Raw genomic sequence first — 22,014 nt, forward strand, 5'->3', positions numbered from 1 at the left:
GATGAACGTAAATTTGGATCGTTTTATAAAAAAATATTTTTTTACAATTTTCAGATTTTTAGTGACCAAAGTCATTAATTAATTTTTAAGCCACCAAGCTGAAATGCAATACCGAAGTCCGGGCTTCGTCGAAGATTACTTGACCAAAATTTCAACCAATTTGGTTGAAAAATGAGGGCGTGACAGTGCCGCCTCAACTTTCACGAAAAGCCGGATATGACATCATCAAAGACATTTATCAAAAAAATGAAAAAAACGTCTGAGGATATCATACCCAGGAACTCTCATGTCAAATTTCACAAAGATCGGCCCAGTAGTTTAGTCTGAATCGCTCTACACACACACACACACAGACAGACAGACACACACACACACGCACATACACCACGACCCTCGTCTCGATTCCCCCCTCTATGTTAAAACATTTAGTCAAAACTTGACTAAATGTAAAAACGGGACAGACATGCATGTCTGCCATCTGTCTACAGTTTACAAAATGTTAAGCTTATTTATTCCTTTTCTTCATTCTCTATTCTTCATCTGCATCATTTGTGTAAGCTGTTTATTTGTTAATCAGGAACTACATCGGACTTGTCTCGGACAGAGGAGAAAGAAGAGGGGGAAACTGCAGCTGTTATTTGCTTTGGACATCACCCTGGTATTCAGATAATTCCCTGCAAAAGTCAGTACAGACCTGAGAACTATTTTGACCACACCTTCAGGACTTTCAATTCTCCCACTGACCGGTGAGAGAATGTGCATAAGAATATAAAGAACAGAGTATCTGAGCGCTAAGATTTGTTCTTGTTAGCAAATCAAAGTATAATATTTTAATTGACAGCAGTTCAGCTGGGATATTCGTCCAGATTGTAATAGTTTTACTCATGATTTTGACATCTTCGTTAGCTAGGTCTTTCACAAAATCAAAAGTTGTTTTGTTTTTGGTTTTGATCTGTGTTTTTATATATGATGAACTTTTTGCGACTTTGAAATTTTGAATTGTGTTGTCTCCCTTACCTTTCTAATGTCCTTCACATTATTCCCTCTCTCTTATTTTGCAGTAGGCGATGAGAGACTGCACTGCCATGTATCACACAGACAAACAGACAGACGGACAGTTCTCTATATTGAGAGTCTGTGAATGTTACACATTTAATGTATGCATACATTTTGAAGGTCTCTGTGTGTTTTTGCAGGCCAGAGCTAATTGACGTTAAGGCGTTGCTGCTCATGCCCCACGGCTATCACGCAAGCCTGCATGACCTCAGTGACATTGACCTCTGCGAGAAATTTCGGCGCCCTCTCCTTTTTGGCGGCATTCCCGATAATTGTTTCATTCATGGGCCTATGCTTGATGAGTCTGCCAAGTTTCTGCACCCGGAGCAGAAAGCAGAAGTGTACCTGGAGAGGGGAGACTGTGATTCGGGGTAAATTTTCATTGTTGTTAGTCCATATATACTAGCACGAGTACTCGGCTCTGTCGGGCACCCACCGAAATCCAACCAAATACCTACCCATGCCCATTGACACACACAACTGTAAGGGGGAAAACATCTCCCATTCCGATCCAACCAAATACCTACCCATGTCCATTGACACACACAACTGTAAGGGGGAAAACATTTCCCACTCCGATCCAACCAAATACCTACCCATGCCCATTGACACACACAACTGTAAGGGGGAAAACATCTCCCACTCAGATCCAACCAAATACCTACCCATGTCCATTGACACACACAACTGTAAGGGGGAAAACATCTCCCACTCAGATCCAACCAAATACCTACCCATGTCCATTGACACACACAACTGTAAGGGGGAAAACATCTCCCACTCAGATCCAACCAAATACCTACCCATGTCCATTGACACACACAACTGTAAGGGGGAAAACATCTCCCACTCAGATCCAACCAAATACCTACCCATGTCCATTGACACACACAACTGTAAGGGGGAAAACATCTCCCACTCAGATCCAACCAAATACCTACCCATGTCCATTGACACACACAACTGTAAGGGGGAAAACATCTCCCACTCAGATCCAACCAAATGTGACCCTCCACCACGGAATGAGTCGCATGTCACCTTTGCATGATTTTCATATTTTTACATTTTCCTAAAGAGTTGTTTATGCTCTACTCAGTGGTGAAACCCGTTTTAGAAAAGAGCGAAAACTGTTTGAGTTATAAGCCTGTGACTAAGGTGACCCTCACACTGTTACCAGACACTCCCCGGACTTATATTAAGCCTAGCGCAGAACCGCGCGAGGTGACATGCGACTCATTTCGTGGTGGAGGGTCACAAATACACTGTACCTACCCTGCTCTGCCCGGAAACCAATGAGATCCAACCAAATACCTACCCGTACCCATTGACACACAAATCTGTAAGGGGGAAAACATCTCCCGCTCAGATACAACCAAATACCTACCCGTACCCATTGACACACAAATCTGTAAGGGGGAAAACATCTCCTGCTCGGATACAACCAAATACCTACCCGTACCCATTGACACACAAATCTGTAAGGGGGGAAAACATCTGCTCGGATACAACCAAATACCTACCCGTACCCATTGACACACAAATCTGTAAGGGGGGAAAACATCTCCTGCTCGGATACAACCAAATACCTTCCCACTTACACATAAGGAGACAAAAAAACCAAAAAACAAAACTTTAAGATCTTAATCAGATAAGGCACAGAGGTTTTTTAAGATGTGAGAAACAAAATACAAAAATTCACCCTGACTGGGAGTCAAACCAAGGTCACATCGCTCTAGAAGCTCTGTGTCATCCCGCCATATATACCACCCAGGTAGCCGAGTGGTAAAGATACATTAGATTCAAGGAAAGTATAAAACTTAACGCTGGAGTGTATTGTTAAAATCTGTCCTTATTGATATCTGCTATTCATACTCTACACTCATATGGCGACTTCAATGCAAGGTTGTAATAACCTGACCATGAGTGACATGAACACACACACACAATTTGGTAAGGATTTGTTCAGGAATGGCCATATAGTGTTGAAAAAAGTGACATATACACTGATACAGACAGAAAAACACAGACAGATTGACAAATATATATTAGATTATTATTACGCATGCATGCACGCACACACATACACATGCACACAGACACAAACACGAAGGGTTTCAGAGTTTCATTTTGCTTTTAAAATTTATGCCAAGTGACAGTCAGCTTTAGTAACTTGATTGGAAACTGCTTCCTAAGCTCCTCTAAAATGCAGCCATGCAAGACTTATCTTTTATTTATGAGTCAGTTTTCCAATTTGTTTGTTTAATTGATTGTTTTTTTTAGTACAGTGGAACCCCCCTTTATAAGACCTCCAAAAATCTTAGAAAATCAGGTCTTAAAAAGGAGCGAGTCTTCAAATGGGGATACATTTACCGAGGTTATGAACGAAAAGTCTGAAAAAACAGGGGATTAAAAGGCAGGGAGTCTTAAATTGGGGGGTCTTAAAAAAGGGGTTCCTATGTAGTTCACATCATTTAGAGAGAGAGAGAGAGAGAGAGAGAGAGTGTGTGTGTGTACATGTGTGTGTGTGTGTGTGTGAATGAGTGAGTGCGTGATGTGTGTGTGTGTACGCGCGCGCATGTGTGTGTGTGTATGTGTGTGTGTGTGTGTGAAAATCATTCGTGCATTTCCACAAGTTGTCTGATTGTTTAATTTCATTTCTGTTCTCTTTTCAGCGCATGCTCTTCACCACAGTACACCTTATGTGGGTTGGCACAAAAGAAAACTAAGAGCAACTACCCCGGCCAAGTTCTCGTTTATGGCAAGCAGGTTCAGGTTGCGTGTGTCAGGCTTTCGCAAGATGTGGAGACAGAGTCGCTCGCAGAAGAGACGGTCCTGAAGCTGAAGGAAAAATGCAAAGAGTTCCCTGTTCAGAATTCCGTGGCCTTCATGTTTGCCTGTGTCGTTAGAGGCGAAGCGCACTACGGCAAAGAGAACGTAGAATCGGCCGTTTTCCGCAAGCACTTCCCCACCACCCCCCTCGTGGGATTTTTTGGCAACGGAGAGATCGGGTGCGATTTTCCAATTGAGGTTGGGGAACCTCACAGATTGAATCATGGGTACTCTACTTTCATCACCCTCATCTGTTTTCCGTAAAGTTTGATCTCATTTAGAATGGGCTGAGTGATTTATTTTACCACCTAACTTTGTTTTATAGGCACAGTAAGCCTCCCGTAAACCATCACAGATACTGTCAGGCTTTTACACACAGTACAAACACCCTTCCATTTGAACGCTCACCAAACGGGAACATCCTAGGTGCCCTACGTAAAGAGCGAGCAATTTTTAAAGAATTAATTTTGCAGATTGTCTCCTGCACTTTTTGGACCCATCCTGAACTCAGGTCAAAAATGAATTACTTCCCTTCAAGTCTCATTCTAAACTGGCGAAAGCCGTGGACCGATGATTATCAGAATGTTTTTGGACCGTGGTGCGTTTTTGCGCTGGACCTAACTTTTAAAATCTAAATAATAAATTGACAGCTTGTTACACAAACATTCTTTAATCATAAAAGAATTCTTTTTTCATCAAGACAAGATCAGTACAATTCGAAGTTGTGAAAGTTTAAAAAAAGAAAAGCCCGGAAGCAGGGTCACGCAAGGGTTGTAGCAGACGACGGTTTATGCATATCGCCAGTTCCTCTCAACAGTCAAAAGCCATCGCTAGAGTTCTTGTGAACCACAGCCGTTGAGCCGCTAACTTCCACTTGGCGTCAAACTCATGCATCCGCACCGAATATGCATACCAGCGCTCATTGGTTAATAACAGGATATTCGATGATTATTTTCCCGTGGGTAGCTTCCCTTTGCTGCACAATATTTACATATGTTTTAGACCAATGAGCGCTGGTTTTGAGAGAGAGAGAGAGAGAGAGAGAGAGAGAGACGAGCATAACGCTTACCCAAACAAACACACACACACACACACACACACTCGCGCGCGCCCACCCACACTTGCGTGAGCATTAAATTACATATTACTTACTCCGAATCACATAATTGCATTGACCCACTTAGATGCTTAGGTTATGATAAAAGCTACCCCGTCTAGGTATAAGGGGAGCAACCCCAACTAAAAAAGTGACTGCACCAGCATGACTGACACCCTGGGTTACGTCCCATGTAGCATGCTACGTCATCATTGGTGCTGGTCACGTGATACCCCTTCAATCGACTACTATCACTCAAGGGTGACGGTTGTGCTCGCTTTCGCTGCGGCTTGTTTTGTGTCTACGGCACCCACTGGCCTCGGCCCCCGTCTTCTTTTTGCTGGCTTGCAGCTGGTGAGATTGTTCTTGTTTTCTTGCATGTTTCGTTCTTTCTGCTGTGAATTTCGCATGTCCTTTGGACTCTGAAGTTTTCGGCAGTTGTTTGGCTTCCTCTCGGTCGCCATTTGTATTTGCACGTTGTCAGGCTTGTGTTGTTTTCGTCCGTGTTTGGACTGTTAACGCTGTTGTAGCTTGCTTTGTAGCTGCTGTTGGTAGCTTTTACGCATGTGCTAATTTGTTTGCTTTCTGCTTCTGAATTTTGTTAGCGTCTGTGTGACTTTGCTATTCTTTCAGTTGTTGTTGTTGTTCTCTCTTTCGGTCGGGGATATAGCTCAGTTGGTAGTGCGCTGGATTTGTATTCAGTTGGCCGCTGTCAGCGTGAGTTCGATCCCAGGTTCGGCGGAAATTTATTTCAGAGTCAACTTTGTGTGCAGACTCTCTTCGGTGTCCGAACTCCCCCCCCGTGTACACTACATTGGGTGTGCACGTTAAAGATCCCACGATTGACAAAAGGGTCTTTCCTGGCAAAATTGCTTAGGCACAGTTAATAATTGTCTACCTATACCCGTGTGACTTGGAATAATAGGCCGTGAAAGGTAAATATGCGCCGAAATGGCTGCAATTACTGGCCGTATAAAATTTCATCTCACACGGCATCACTGCAGAGCGCCTAGAACTGTACCCACGGAATATGCGCGATATAAGCCTCATTGATTGATTAATATGGCCGATGGTGAGAAGAAGAAAGGCTCTAAGCCTGAGGATAAGGGCAAAGGCCCCGGCAAATCTAAATCCTCCGCGTCGGCGTCCTCTAGCAAGGACCCTATTATCTTAGTGACAGATCTTAAGAGCAAGTTGTCTTTTTCTGTGCCTATCTCTGCGCCGAGCGGTCTACCGTCCGGCTCTCAACCGCTAGTTTCGGTCTCTAAGGCTGTTTGCGTTTCTTCGGTTGTGGCACCAGAGTCCGGTGCTCTGGTGTCTTCTTTGATTTCGTCTCTTCTTCCAGAGATTAGGAGTCTTGTTCGACAGGAGATGTCACGGACGGACTCCATTTCCTGTTCTGCCCCCCTTCCGGGGGTGGGTGACGCTCGTTCCCTGGCTTCCTTTTTGCCTGGGCCGTCTTCCTCCGGTCATGTCCGCTCTGGATCGTCCCTGCCGGGACCTCTTTCTCTTCCGGCCCGGTACTCGTTACCTGCCGCTTGCGGTGGTGTGACAGTGCGCGTCCCTCCGGGGATACGGGCTGATCAAGGTTGGTGTTCGCAGCAGCCGTTTACGGCGGCTGCACTTCCGGTTTCCGGAATCGGATGTTCTCCTGCTAGTGAGCGGACTCCGTTCACGTCGGGTTTGAACCTCTCCGTACTCCAGCAGTCGTTTCCGACAGCTGGGCTTCCTGCTGTTGCAGGAAGTAGGGGTTCACCGGTTAGTGAGCGGACTACGTTCACGTCCGGCCCGAACCCCGCCTTACACCAGCAGTTGTACGCGACAGCTGGGCCGGAAGCCGGAAGTAGTGGTTCTTCCGCTTGTGCACAGCTTGCTGTCACTTCCGGTTTGTCCCACGTCTTACCACAGCAGTCGTTTCCGGCAGCTGTTCTTCCGGCTCCGGCCGGGAGCATGGGTCATTCTTCCGGTGCACAGTCAACTGTCACTTCCGGTTTGATTCAGGATCATGCCTACGGGCTTCCGGGCTTCCGCCCGCACTATGTGCAGCTACAGGATGGGCTTAGCGCTTCCGGTTCAGCTGTACTTCCGGCTCCTCCCAGATTTGCCTGCTCTCTTCCGGACGTTTCACCTGGATCGTCACGGGATGTCGGGCATGCTTCTCAGGGGGGTCAGCAGCTTCCACACACTTCGGTGTTGGCCGCTGCTGATCCCTCTCTTCCTGCCGCTACGGGTTTCGACTCTACTCAGCTTCCGCTTAGCCAGGATGTGAGTGGGGTCGATTCCCAGCAGGACGGACCCCGGCCTTCGGGTCTTTTTGCGCAGCGTCCCTTTACGGGTTCGGGCGGCTCAGTTCCGCCTCCTTCGTTTGTCGCTTCAGATACCAAGTCTGTCGATGATGAGCTTACGCTGCCGGGGGTCTCGGCTAGTTTTAAGGTGGCTCTTGAAGCAGCCGCGGAGGTTACCTCCTGATATTTCTCGGAAGGGGCTGCGTCGTCTGTTAAGTCTTCTGCTTCCGGTCCTTCAGCCTTGGCTGACTTCCGGTTGGAGAAGCAGGACGATGGCTACTTCCGGTTTCTTGAGTCGCCCTCAGTGGCCTTTCAGTTCTCAAGACTCTTTGCGAAGACCACACCTCATGGTGGTGGCCTTCCTGTGCCTTCTGTTCCTTTGCTGGTTCCCCACGGGTCAGCTCCGGAATCGGCATTAGAGTATCTTGCCTCTCCCGCTCAGGCTTCCTCCTTCGTGCCTCTTGCGGCACAGAGGAGGTTGCCTTTGCCAAAGGTCTCCAGAAACTTGCTTTCGCTGTTTGCTCTTCCGAGTGCACCTTTGCAGGTCACACCTGAGCTCCTTCCGCTTCTCACGAAGCCTTTAAAGAGGGACTCTTGTTTGCCTCTTTCTGAGCAGACTCTTGCCTCTTCGGAGGAAGTTGGCAGACAGCTCTTGGAACTCAGTTCCATTTCGGAGACGCTCATTAGAGCCCTTTCTCGGGCTCTTACTTCATCTTTGGCTCCTTTCACTCTCAGCGGGGAGCAAGACGCAGAAGATATTGCTACTCTGCTCTCGACGCTCGCTCGGGTGAACGAAGAACAAACGAGGCTGTCCTCTGCACTACGCCCACGCGGTAACGTGCAGGAGGGACTTGTTCCTTGCCCACTCCCAGTTTACTGACGAGTCGACAAGGAACTCCCTCCGCTCGTCGCCCTTTGTTGAGGGCTCTCTCTTTGGCCACCTGGCTCTGGATGCCAGGAAGCAAGAGATTGAGGCTAACAGGGACTCGCAGTTCTCCTCTTTTGCGCTTCAGGCTCTGAAGCAGCAAAAGCAGGCTGCTCCAAAGCAGGCTGCTCCTAAGCAGTCTCAGTCTCAACAGACTAAGGCTTCAGCTCAGGCGCATCCTGCTTCCCGCAAGAGACCTCATGCCCCTTACCGCGCTTCGGGTAAGAGGTCGTCGGCGGGCAGGGGGAGGGGTGCGCCCAGGGGCAAACCCCACCCCCAATGAAGCGTCCCCGACTTCGCCCCCCCCCCCCCCAGCCCTCCACTCTGGTGATGGCTGGGGGCCCCTCGAGGGCGCTGTCACATTGGCTGAACTCTACTCACAGCCAATGGATAGTGGGAGTAGTGAAGTCGGGGTTCCGCTTGCTGTGGCTGGAGGACAAGGCCCCTCTTTCAAGGTCTCCTCCAGCCTTCAAGCCCCCCTTCTCTCGGGAGGCAAGGGCCGTCCTCCAGTCGGAGGTTGCCTCTCTGGTGGAGAAGGGAGCGGTGGAGGCAGTCTTGGACCACAGCTCCCCGGGGTTTTACGGGAGGCTTTTCGCTGTCCCCAAGGCCTCGGGGGCTTGGCGTCCTGTTTTGGACTTGTCGTTCCTCAACACGTTTTTGAGGACGATCAAGTTCAAAATGGAGACGCCTGCCTCGGTCAGAGACGCGCTCCGCCCAGGAGACTGGGCGACCTCCATAGATTTGACGGATGCCTACTTCCATATCTTGGTGCATCCAGCCGACCGGAAATGGCTCCGTTTCCGGTGGGCAGATCAAATCTTCCAGTTCCGCGCACTTCCTTTTGGCCTGTCTCTAGCACCATGGGTTTTCACCATGGTGGTGAGACAGGTCTGCGCTCTGGTGAGGTCGCGGGGGGTTCGGCTGCGGGCTTACCTCGACGACTGGCTTGTCATGGGTCAGAGCGAGGGGGTTTGTTCGCAGCACACCCAGATGGTTCTCCGGGAGGCCAGCTTGCTGGGCTTCTCGGTCAACCAGGCAAAGTCAGAGCTCGTACCGTCGCAGACGTTCACCTACTTGGGTATGGTGTTCAACACGGTCACCTGGACGGTCCACCCCTCTTTGAAGCGGGTGGTCAAGCTCCAGGCTCTTATCCGCTCTACTCTGCCTCTCCTGCAGGCTCCTCTCAGGACATTGGCCTCCATCCTGGGGCAAATGGAGTCAATGGCCCTCCTGGTGTCACTGGGGAGAGTTCACAAACGCCCGCTTCAGCACGCTCTGAAGCCGTTTGTGGACTCTCCTTGGGTGAACTGGAACGAGCTCGTTCCTCTTGGGGAATGGTTCCAGGCTGCATCCCTCCCGTGGCTGGACACGGGTTGGCTCTGCAAGGGGGTTCCGATCGCCGCTCCCCCTCCCGACATGGACCTCTTTACAGATGCGTCCCTGCAGGGTTGGGGAGCGCACACGGACCGGCTCACGGCCTCCGGACTGTGGTCTACGGAACAGAGTGCATGGCACATCAACTCTTTGGAGTTGGAGGCCGTGTGGCTTGCTCTGATTGCGTTCCTCCCATCGCTTACCGCAAAGCGGGTCCGTCTGTTCACAGACAATACAACAGTGGCCGCTTATGTGAACAAGCAGGGGGGTTCGCGGTCCCCTACTCTCTCCCGCAGGGCCTGCGAGCTGCTGATTTGGTGCACTCAGCACCGAATCTCCCTTGTAGCTCGGTACCTGCCGGGAAGCCTCAACACTCTTGCGGATGCGCTCAGCCGCTCCAACAAGGTGTTACAGTCGGAATGGACAGTCACACACGGAGCTCTTCTCCGTCTTTGGGCTCTTGTCCCGAAGCCCCTGGTGGATCTCTTCGCCACCAGGTTCTCCAGACGCCTTCCGATTTTTGTGTCTCCCTTCCCCGACCCGGAGGCTTGGGAGACCAATGCTCTGGAGTTGGCATGGTCGGGCCTGGAGGCTTATGCCTTCCCGCCCTTCCACCTGTTGGGCCAGGTGATCAGAAAGGCGGAATTGGAGTCTCCGTCTCTTCTCTTACTGATCGCCCCTCTGTGGCCGTCTCAGACCTGGTTTCCGGACCTTCTGAGGTTGGCTCGCGGTCCTCCAATCCCCCTGTCGCTCGTGAGAGGAGAGCTCGTTCAGCCTCGAAGCGGCATCGCTCACGAGGATCCACAGTCTCTAAGACGTCATGCGTGGAGACTGTGAGGTCGGCTTTAAAACGTTCTGGAGCGTCTGAACGCACTTTGCATCTGGTTCAGCGTTCTCACAGAGCCTCCACCTCTACGGTTTACTCCTCTCACTGGAAGGCGTGGGTCTCTTGGTGCCGGACGGCTGGCGTTAATCCGGTTGCACCTCGTACCATGCATGTGGCCAATCATTTGGCTGATTTGTCTTCGCAGGGACTCTCCTCCTCTTCTTTGAAGGTTCGCAGGTCCGCGATTTCGTCTACTTTGAAACAGATAGGGCATTCGATTAGCCTCAGCACTGTTATTGCTGGAGTCATTAAGGGCGCCGCTCTTGAAGATGTCAAATCGCGCTCGGCGTTGCCTAAGTGGGATCTGTTTCTGGTTCTAGAGTTTCTTCGCTCTTCCGATTTCGAACCTCTGGAGGATGCGGGTCTTCCTAATCTTACGCGCAAGGCTCTGTTTCTCCTGCTTCTTGCTACTGCTCGTAGAGGCAGCGAGGTGCATGCCCTTTCGGGCAATCCGCAGGATATCTCTCGGGAACACGACGGCTCGGTGTCGCTGAGATTTCGAGAAGGCTTTTTGGCTAAAAACCAATCACCAGGCCAACCCTCTCCTCGGGTTGTGGTGAAGCCGCTTTCACACATTTTGGCTAGGGATGATCCCGATATGGTCAATTGCCCTGTTAGGGCCCTTGAGGCTTATCTTTCCCGGATTCAATCTATCAGATCGAGCTCCCAGAAGCTTTTGTTTATTTCTTTAAACACTGCCATGGAGAAAGATATATCGAGGACTACCTTGGCCAGGTGGGTGTCGGCCGTCATTAAGCAAGCTTATGCATGGAGCCTGTCACGAAGGGGGGGGGCTCTGCCTGCCTTTCCTCTCTGCTCGGCCCGGGCTCACGAGTCAAGGGCTTGGGCCTCTTCCTTGGCCGTCTTGCGGTCCCATAGAATGAGCGAAGTCTTGAATACAGCTTTTTGGCGATCAGACGATGTATTCATCAGCTTTTATCTGAGACATCGCTTCGCTCTGTAACGATGGATCAAGGTCCCTGCCTGCCTTGGTGGCAGCGGGCCAGTGCATCTCCAGAATTTAATGGTGAGTTTGAGCTTTTTTGATCTTACCCACCGCCTGGTTGGAGTTATCTGCAATTATGTGATTCGGAGTAAGTAATATGTAATTTAATGGAAAATTTTTATCTAAATTTTCATTTGATTAATATACTTACCCGAATCACATAAGTAATTCCCTCCCGCCTGCCCGGCTCGATTTTTGTAGTTTTCTATTAGTCGATTGAAGGGGTATCACGTGACCAGCACCATTGATGACGTAGTATGCTACATGGGACGTAACCCAGGGTGTCAGTCATGCTGGTGCAGTCACTTTTTTAGTTGGGGTTGCTCCCCTTATACCTAGACGGGGTAGCTTTTATCATAACCTAAGCATCGAAGTGGGTCAATGCAATTATGTGATTCGGGTAAGTATATTAATCAAATGAAAATTTAGATAAAAATTTTCCATTATCGCACACTTCAATTCAATGTGAATAATTGTACTCTTATCCTAAGTAGATATGGTTTATATTATGACAAATGACATTTTTATCTATAAGAGATTTATTTTTGTAGATATAATTAGTAACTTAAACGAGTACTGACCTTGGGAAGACAAAGTTTGAGTGGAATTCCATGAATGTAGTTTACCGGAACGGAAGGATATGTGAGAGAGCGCATGTCCGGAAGAGCCATATTTTAACGCACAGATCATCTAGTTTGTTGTAAAAAAGAATTAACAACTGATGATCTGAAATTTAACAGGTTTGGAAAAACATTTTCATATAAGAAAGAAAAAAAAAGAAAAAAAAACCCCACCTTGGTCTTAATTTTATTTTTGTTGAAATAAATTTGTTCACTTATTTTTCCCCCCTCTTAACTTTCTTTTCTTTTCTTTTGCTCTACTCTTCTTTTCTCCAAAGCATTTCGTTGATACTGTGATAGAGCTGAGATTGCAACAAAAATGCCGAACGGCAGCCGGCTTTGTTTACATTTTATCACATAAACTCCCCTCTCCTCCCCCTCAAAGTGCTGCTGATCGAACTTTGGATCGGAGTCGTTATTTAACCCCTTCACTGCCCACCCCGTATGTAATACGTGGTCATTTTCGGTTTGCCCTACGCCCATAACCGTATCTCATACGTGGGATTTGTGTCAACAACATTTCAGGACATTTCTGAAAACTAAATGGGAGGTAACCACTGTCCAAGTACTTGTAGGGGTTCTATACACAGTTCTTTCCCATAGACCGTTCAAATAATGCTGTTATACTGTGGCAGTGAAGGGGGTTAAAAATAAAAGGGAATTTTGACTTTTAAAATTTGACAGCTGAAGTCAGTGTGAACTGAAGTGCCCAACCAAAAGCAGGAAAATATAAGGCGAGAGTAGCGTCCCTTGAGTACGATGACGTCAGTACCGTGGATACAGCATCGAGTCTAGAGACACGGACCCGTGGATATTGAGGTCTAACGAATGACGTATCACAACGTGCGCGGTCGTCCTTGGCGGTCAAGAAAGCCGCGGGCGCTGCCGCGATCATTGCGCAGACGACACTTCTAGACAGACAATATTTTTTGTGCGCATCACGTGCTCCACATAAATCGGCCGGAAACGAAGCAATTGGGAAACCTGGATAGCGACAGCCATTTCGTTTACATGGGTCAAAGAAGGAATTATCCGTATGAGCAGACAAGGGAGACAACTCTTTTGTGTAAATGATGTCCCATGGTTGACAACGTACGCCATTTTCGGTGCATTTTCGTCGATTGAACAACCAAATTAATTAATTATGCTTAAGTTTGGAGCTCAATCCGTCAATCAATTTCAGGACAAATGTTCTTTGGCTTGCTTACATGGACTTGTATCAAAAATAAGTCAAGAATGTCACTGGATTCTGAGCTATGAATTTAACACGCTAAAGTTCAAGATTACCCAAGTAAAAGTGCTCCTTACCTCGATAATCAACCCCTGAGTTGAGCTTAACCATCACTGGCCTACCGATGATCAGCTTGAGAAAGTCACTTGGCGTCTGTACGCTATTCCCAAGCACAAGTAATAATATCCCTTAAAGGCATATGTACGCGCTCCCGTGTTTACAAAGTGTAGTTTGCCCACAATCGATGTCAAACGCACCATAAGACCATATAATGACGATATGTCACCATGCGCGGACCATAATACATGCATTACAGCTTGTTCTAGCCTCTGAAAAAGTGAGGATGTCAACAAAGCCGCGGTGTTAGCTCCCTTGCATCAACGTTACATGTGTTGCCAAATCTATAAATAGGACGATCCAGATCAAAATGAAAATTAACATATCTCAACATTGAAGGGGTCCTAGACCACAATATTTTGCAGGGAACTTAATTTAGCATGTCTCCAGCTGTTGGTAAAGCAATTAGCGTGTATAGTCATCGAGTACATATGCCTTTAATGTAACACATTATGTTGTTGGTGATGTCAAATGTGGTAACGTTTGGAAAATGTAGTAAACAGTGGGTTTCTTTACCATACCTTGAAACTTGCGCTTCGCAAATCGTCTGTGAGCGAGTTTTCGCGAGGAACAGGGTTGAGCTACGGTAGGGTCACTGCGCATGTCTGGGTTTTTTCTTCGCGGAAACGCTGTTGGGTTGTGTCCAGTCGCGTCCCTTGCAACAAGATGGCGACAAGCGCGTTACGGATTTACTGTTGTGGAGAGTTGATGGACGACGATGATGAACAAGCAGTACTGTTTTATTGTTGATGTGAATGTAATGCCAAAACATCGAACTATCGATTCGAACGTCAATGAAGAAGTGAGCGTGAAAATCGAGCGCAAAACAGCCGGGTAAAAGTTCAGGGCGCTAAAGTACATTTGAGCCGAAATCGCACCCAAACTCCTGTTGACCTCATTTCTTCCCAAAATAAACATCACTGCTAAAATAAAATGCATTAAAACCAAGACAGTATCCAACCCAGTATCCTTAATTTTTGAAAGGCTAAGTGATTTACAACAAATGTCTTCTCACAATCCGTAACTTTGTCAAAAAATATTTGCAGAAGTTTCTCACCTCGCCTTGGCAGCCATCTTGGAACTGGAGAGACCCTACGCAGGAAGCAAGGTTGAAAGTTGGTTAACCGGTGAGGTCACTCCAGTCGTACCGGACCGAGTTTTTGCGACCTTCGGTTCGACTCGAGTCACCCTAGTTGACGCTAAAACTCGCTCCTTGTGCAACGGAAGTCGTCGACCGGAAATGAGTATTATTGGATTGGATTTCTTAACTAGAAACCAGTGGATGAACCACTGAGTGCAATGCAATGTTTTTTTTAAACTAATCTTACTGTGCCTTAGCTCGCTTCTGGGTTGGAGTTCAATTAATTTCATTTCTTCATAACAGTTATGAGTGATAAAAAAAATTGTGATCATTTTCTCGTCTGCTTTTAAACGTCTCGGTTCTGCGTTTGACATGATCCACCGTTTTTTTTAGAAAGTCACATGATCATCTTACTTTCAACATGGCCGCGTCCATCAAGGTGCTTCGGACAGGGAGTTCGAAAGTTGTTTCTAGCAATAGAATAACTTTTAAAAGCCAACGGCAAACTAACAGATCATGGTGTCATATTTCGATACAAGAGCCAACTCCTTCTCTTGCTAAAATAGCACGACCTCATTACCCGGTAAATCAGCCAACCATTGGAAGGTCAATCAAACTGTTACAAAATCGTCTGCTCTCCGATCAGATTTCGTCTGCAATGAATGCTCGAACTCTGGGCGTCTTTCGACCTTATTCTGTGTTGCCAGAACGAGCACTATACACCACACCTTTTTGGCAGCACGAAGAGTCAGCAGCAAGCACAAGGAAATGTTGGAAGTGTGGAACAGAAACAGATCCAATGAAGGAACTATTCTTCTGTACATGTGGAATCGTGCAGTCTCCAGCAGATCAACTGACCTTCTTTACATTGTTCAACATTGACGAGAGCTTTGATGTGGATCTGAAGAAGCTTGGGGAAATGTACAAAGATCTTCAGAACAAGAAGGGCAAAGCCCATACGACTCACATGCTTTACACATTTTTCCTACCAAAATACATGTGACCTTGACCCAAGGTCAAGGTCATCCAAGGTCATGCAACATAAAGCTGTTAATTCAAGACATAGGAAGTACAATGGTGCTTATTGGCTCTTTCTACCATGAGAATGGTCATTTTTAGTGGTTCACTACCTTATTTTGGTCACATTTCATAAGGGTCAAAGTGACCTTGACCTTGATCATATGTGACCAAATGTGTCTCATGATGAAAGCATAACATGTGCCCCACATAATTTTTAAGTTTGAAACAGTTATCTTCCATAGTTCAGGGTCAAGGTCACTTCAAAATATGTATACAATCCAACTTTGAAGAGCTCCTGTGACCTTGACCTTGAAGCAAGGTAAACCAAACTGGTATCAAAAGATGGGGCTTACTTTGCCCTATATATCATATATAGGTGAGGTATTCAATCTCAAAAACTTCAGAGAAAATGGGAAAAATGTGAAAAATAGCTGTTTTTTAGGCAACATTTATGGCCCCTGCGACCTTGACTTTGAAGCAAGGTCAAGATGCTATGTATGTTTTTTGGGGCCTTGTCATCATACACCATCTTGCCAAATTTGGTACTGATAAACTGAATAGTGTCCAAGAAATATCCAACGTTAAAGTTTTCCGGACGTCCGGACGTCCGGACGGACGGACGGACGACTCGGGTGAGTACATAGACTCACTTTTGCTTCGCATGTGAGTCAAAAAGTTACACCCGGATAGATTCAGTCAGAAGTCTGAGGTGTGTGCAGAGACTTTTTAACCTTCACCGGACACGACCCACCCCATCCGAAATAGGGATAAATTCTTTACCGCCTCTTTGAGGGCCCCAAAGGGGGGGTATCATCACGATCACGGGAAGGGAAATGTTAGCTTTCACGATCACAGTTACCTTGATTTTTGTTTTCACGATCACGAACACCAGTGGCAAATCACGGTCACGGTAAAAGTTGCATGTACAGAAAGCACGTGTCAAAGTAAACACAACCACACAGTAATTCGCTCCTCTGGATCTATTGTTTATTCAACACAAAGTGAGAACTGTTGCACTTTTTTATTATTATTTTTTGAATTCTCTTTCATACACACATAGAAATACATATCATGATTTGTAATCAGTAACAAGAATGTTGTTTTCATTGTTTTTTTTTCTCTCTCTCTCTCTCTCTCTCTCTCTCTCTCTCTCTCTCTCTTTCTCTTTCTCTCTCTCTCTCTCTCTCTCTCTCTCTCTCTCTCTCTCTCTCTCTCTCTCTCTCTCTCTCTCTCTCTCTCTCTCTCTCTCTCTACACTCATACACATTCAACTCACACACATGAATATATACTTGCACAATTTGACATTTCCAGAGCTAAATCTTGTAAACCCATTTTCTCAAAAACTATTGGGTGGATTGAAATTAAAGTACATGTATGTGTGATGGGTTCTTTATTTTCAACTTTGCCATACAATTTGAGGTACACCATCGCCTGGTTTCATGGCCTTAAAAAAGAAACAGGAATGCTACAGGCCAAAAATGGTTTTACCTGAAAGAAGCACGCAGTGCCAGTGGCGAGCCACAAGCCTGAGCCTGCGAAGCAGGCGAGCCAACTAGGGGGGTCCGGGGGCATACCCCCCCCCCCCCCCGAATTTTATTTCAAAAAACGGTTAAAATCTGTGCAATCTGGTGCATTCTGGGCATCATTTTCAGGGCTGTAATAGTGTTGTGATCTTGTTAAAAATCCCATTTTAGCCTCCCCCCACCACCATTCAACACACCTCCAAACTGGTGAAAACAACACTACTGTGCGCTGGCTTCATTGAGACCGGCGCCCGGTTGCGTTGCGCGATATTCACACGGATCGTTTTTGCGGAAATTTTTCAACTTCACCGGAATAAATTTGACTTTACCGGATTTTGAAAACGGCTTTATCGGATTTCCGGCAATTACCGGAAAAGTAGCATGACAAAATCAGTCCCCAACGAACATGACTTTGATCGTCTTTGACATGAGGATCAAGTGACCCAAACTGACACGTCTCCCCGCCATTGTTTCTGAATTTACCCCATTGTTGATATTAAAGTTTACACTTACAGGCGCTAAAATAAATCCAAGCTTAATGCAAAGAAGCGACAATTAGAATCTATGCCAAGCGTGTCCACGTTGCTGGGATGAAAAACACATTTCTAGTTTCGGTTTTGGCTACACGCAGACTCGATCTAGAGCCAGTCGAGGTCACACTGAGCGAGTGACAGCCGGACGTGGCAATGTCGACAATGTCAATGATCTCACTCAAACTCAAAGACCTTGAACAAATTTCAAGATCTTTGCCTACATTCAGAACAGTCATAGAGCAACATAGATCAACATAACTTGATATTTCGTCTTCGGAAAGACCGACCCGTAGCCTGACCTTTCCACCAAGGAAGGCATTCTCGCCGCCTGCTTTGGTCTGGCTTGAACTAAATATAACAGAAGTTCGAAGACAGTACCGCTGCACGCCATTTTTGATCTTCGAAATCGAATTTGACTGAATGCACTCAAAACTTTTGCACGAAGCCCTTCCATTGGATGAAGTTTGGCAGACTTTTGCAATTTGCATTCTGATTGGATCTCTTTTTTTGTGTGATTGGTTCTCTTAAAGGGAAGCAATCGCTGTCAAAATCATATTTCTGAATGTGTTGTTGCTTCCCTTCAATCGGGATTGGCTCCTTGACGAATAGAGGATCATAGAGTGATACAGCTGTGAAAAATGTACGTTGAAAATAAAATGCTTTGCAATAATACCCATCACGATCACGAAAACAAATGACGATCACGATCACGAGACTTGATTTTTTTGTCATCACGGATCACGGGCAAAGTCCCATCACGATCACAGAAATGGAAATTTCGGCAATCACGGTCACAGAAAGGTAAAAAAACGCCAATCACGATCACGATTTTAAACCCTTTGTATGGGTTGTACATGACCCACGCCATATGGATAAACACCGTAAAATGCCTTCTTTTATAGACCTTTTCGGTATCTGAGCAGCTCTCGTGAGACACGCTCTTTGTTATGCTTTGAACATCGCGAGAACTTCGAACTTTGGCTTGTGCAGCTCGCATGAGATCGCTGTACCGCATGCTTTGCTATGCTCTGAAGTTTGCGAGAGATCACAAGAGCTTGGAATACCGATAGGGTCTATTCCATTTGGGTCGTTCACGAACGACAACATCCGGACTGTGTAGTTCAAATAGGTTGCACATGAGCACTGTACTCAGTTAGGATGACATTTTCAAAAATAAACTTGGCCAAAAAATTATTGCAACAATTTTTGCACGCTCAAATATTCTTATTAATTCAGGCGAAGCAAAAAAGGTTGGGTCGAATGGTGCCAAAGTTTCAGGCAGATCTGAGCGCTGGTTTACATTTGCTAGGGATGGGAACACGCAAGAAAAATTATTTATCACCGTCAATGGTACCGTATTAACAGCAGCTGGAGAGACCAACAGTTCTAGGCCTAGGCTTGGCTGTGGTTATTTTTAGCCGGAGCACTGTGGTCCGTGCGATACACGCTTTGGTGATTTAATGATTGTAAGAGTGTGCGGTAGTGTGTGTGTGTGTTTATGCGTCATTTTTTATTTTATTGTGTGTGTTACTGTTAGAGAGAACGAGTGAAAGAGAGAGAGACAGACAGAGTGTGTGTGTGTGTGTCTTTGTATGTGTGTGTGCGTGTGCGTGTCGGTGTGTGTTGGTGTGAATGTGGGCGTGCATGTATCCTTGCGTGAATGTATACATAATAATAATAATAATAATAATAATAATAAATAACTTTTCTATAGCGCGAGTCCCATCAATTGGCTCCAGGCGCTTTACAAATTCATTATAGAATAAACTAGCACAAATCAACAAGCATACAAAGCATACATTTAACTGAGACATAACACCAAGAACCCAAGCACTAAGCAAAACTTAGCGTACAATGTTAAAAGTACACACACACACACACACACACACACACGCACGCACGCGCACACACAAAGATACCATTGACAAAGAGACCATAAAGCACATACAGGGTAGAGAGTTCCAAAACAGAATAGAGTTGTGGAGAGTCTACTCAGGCTAAGCAAAGGCTTTACGAAACAGGTATGTTTTGAGTTGGGTTTTGAAGGAGGAAAGGCTGCTGGAATCACGGATAGAACTTGGAAGTGTAAGTAAACGTGTATGTGTGCGTGCGTGCGTGCATGTGTGTGTGTGTGTGTGCGCCGGTGTGTGTGTGTGCGCGCGCGTGTGTGTGTGTGTGTGTAAGGAACAGACGCACACGAACAGTCTGCAAAGAGAGAGAGAGAGAGATATGAAATAGAGAGTCAGAGGAAGTGAGAAAGCTACAATGAGAGAGAAAGAGAGATGAGGCGTATGCGCACGAGATAGAGACAGAAATAGAGTGAGGGGGACAGACACACACACTCTCTCTCTTTCTTTCTCTCTCTCTCTCCTCTCTCTCTCTAACTCCGTTTCACTGTCTCTAACCCACACACACACATACACTCACATACATACACTCACACACACTACCGCGCGCCCGCCGCAGACTCTTATAACTATCAAATCAGCACAGCGCTCTGGCTAAAAATAACCTCAGCACATGCCTAGGACTGATATTATTACGGCGACTGTATGCTGTAAAAAAGACGATCATCCATAATTTTTCTTGTGCGTTCCCATCTTCAGCAAATGTAAACCAGCACTCAGATGTGCCTGAAACTTTGGCACCATTTGCCTCAACCTTTTTTTGCTTCACATGCAAAGTCACGATTTTTTGTCCTTAAACCCTGAATTAATAAGAATATTTGTTTAGATCTTTTGGAAAAGTTACGTAATACGACACGTTTGATATACACAAATCCACACACATTCTGGTCAGCCTATTGGTCATAATTTCTGAAATGTTCAAAGCAATTCATTGGAAACTTAAGCAGATTTGGCTCTCTCAGTGAAAGACCCCCTCAAAAATGGCCGCAAAACGTGCCTTTTTTGGCCTCTGAAACGGTTGACATCTACCGCCTTTGACAAAAGGCTACACAAATACTAAAGACGTAAGGTACATGAAACAAAATGCTCTGAACAGGAAATTGAATGGCTTTTCTAATGGTAGTCAGAAGTGTTTGGTAAGTGCACATTCTGATTTTTTGCAGATTTTAAAATACGGGGCATTGGTTTTTGTCAGGTCAATTTTAGGGGTGACCTTGTTTGACAGGCTGCCACGGGATGCCGATACAAAGTACCACCGATCGAACAAATGATATGAACAGTAGACATAATTACCTTTTTTGCAGCATATAAAGTTCAATTAAAATGAATTGTGGTTTAACGCTTTTCTGAGCGAGCGAAAATTGTTGCAATAATTTTTTGACCAAGTTGAATTCAAAATGTAGAATGAAAGAAGTATTAACTGGACTACTTTACTGTTATTACGATGAAGGTAGATTTTATGCATAATACTGAAAGTGAAACTCTCTAGTTCTAATATCTTCATCATTTTTCTGTTGCAGACAGAGCAGTCACTTGCAGAGCAGCAGTCCTCCTTGCTGAACAAAGCCTACTTCACACTGCTGAAACCCTTGACCCGTGCTCTCTACCTCCTTGAAATACATGGCTATACCATTGAGGAGGACAACAATGACATAAATCCTGAATTTCTCATGGAAGTCCTGGAGCTCAATGAACGCATAGGGGAGGCCTCATCTGAAGAAATTCAGGAGATTGAATCTGAAATCTCATCGAAGATTCAGGAGAATGTGAAACAGTTGTCGAGCGCCTTCACAGCAGAAGACTTTAAAAAAGCTAGAGACATTGCTGTCAAGATGAGGTACTATGTCAATGTTGAAGCTAAAGTGAAGACTTTTTACAGGGACCGAATGTAAACTTTTGTCACTCTGAAAAGAGATTTGTTTTTGTGAATCCAAGAAGCAACTTTTGTTTTACATTGTGTACATACAGGTACATGTACATGTATTCAGTACAACATATGCATTTATTTTCATGTGGAAACACTATTCAGGCTACATCAAGAACAAACACATCTGAAAGCATTATTGGAGATTTCCGTACATGCTCTACAGTGTGGAGGAGATCTGCAAGGATTGAACTGTTGACTATGAACTAAACCCTGCAATAACCAGGAAGAACAATACCCACTTCCATACACCCAACCCCACTTTACCGCTGAAAAAGTTGCTAAAATCCCCAGCAAGGATGTTGGTTTCTCAGTTACATTTATCACTTAGGTTATGTCTCAAACGGTACACCACAGATACAAATAGGATATATCCGCTCTGGCATTTTAAATCTTCTTTTGGAATACTCCTATAAACATCTATACAGTCTAGTAAAGACACTTGAACAAAACAAAAAAAATCAACGTTGCTAAAGCATAGTCATAGTGCAGTATTTATTTTGAGGTGAAACCTAAAATTGCTGCATATATCTGTGTGGTACATGTACTTTGAAACAGCTTATATAAGCAGCTAAAGCTATCAGAATTTTGAGTTTGTA

The 22,014-nt window shown here is 45.8% G+C and overlaps 1 protein-coding gene across 1 annotated transcript in view; it reads left to right on the forward strand.

Annotated features, from left to right (window-relative positions):
* LOC138982448 (F-box only protein 22-like) overlaps window positions 1-21,191 on the forward strand; it is a 30,261-nt gene extending 9,070 nt beyond the window's left edge. The window contains exons 4-7 of the mRNA XM_070355744.1: window positions 578-746; window positions 1,197-1,427; window positions 3,729-4,112; window positions 21,012-21,191. Of these exons, the coding sequence (XP_070211845.1) occupies window positions 578-746; window positions 1,197-1,427; window positions 3,729-4,112; window positions 21,012-21,051 (824 nt within the window). The 3' untranslated portion in view covers window positions 21,052-21,191. The remainder of the gene's footprint in view (window positions 1-577; window positions 747-1,196; window positions 1,428-3,728; window positions 4,113-21,011) is intronic.
* Window positions 21,192-22,014: the final 823 nt, after the last annotated feature.

This window comes from Littorina saxatilis, linkage group LG1 (assembly GCF_037325665.1).
Source record: "Littorina saxatilis isolate snail1 linkage group LG1, US_GU_Lsax_2.0, whole genome shotgun sequence".
In the NCBI taxonomy this organism is placed as follows: Eukaryota; Metazoa; Mollusca; class Gastropoda; order Littorinimorpha; family Littorinidae; genus Littorina; species Littorina saxatilis.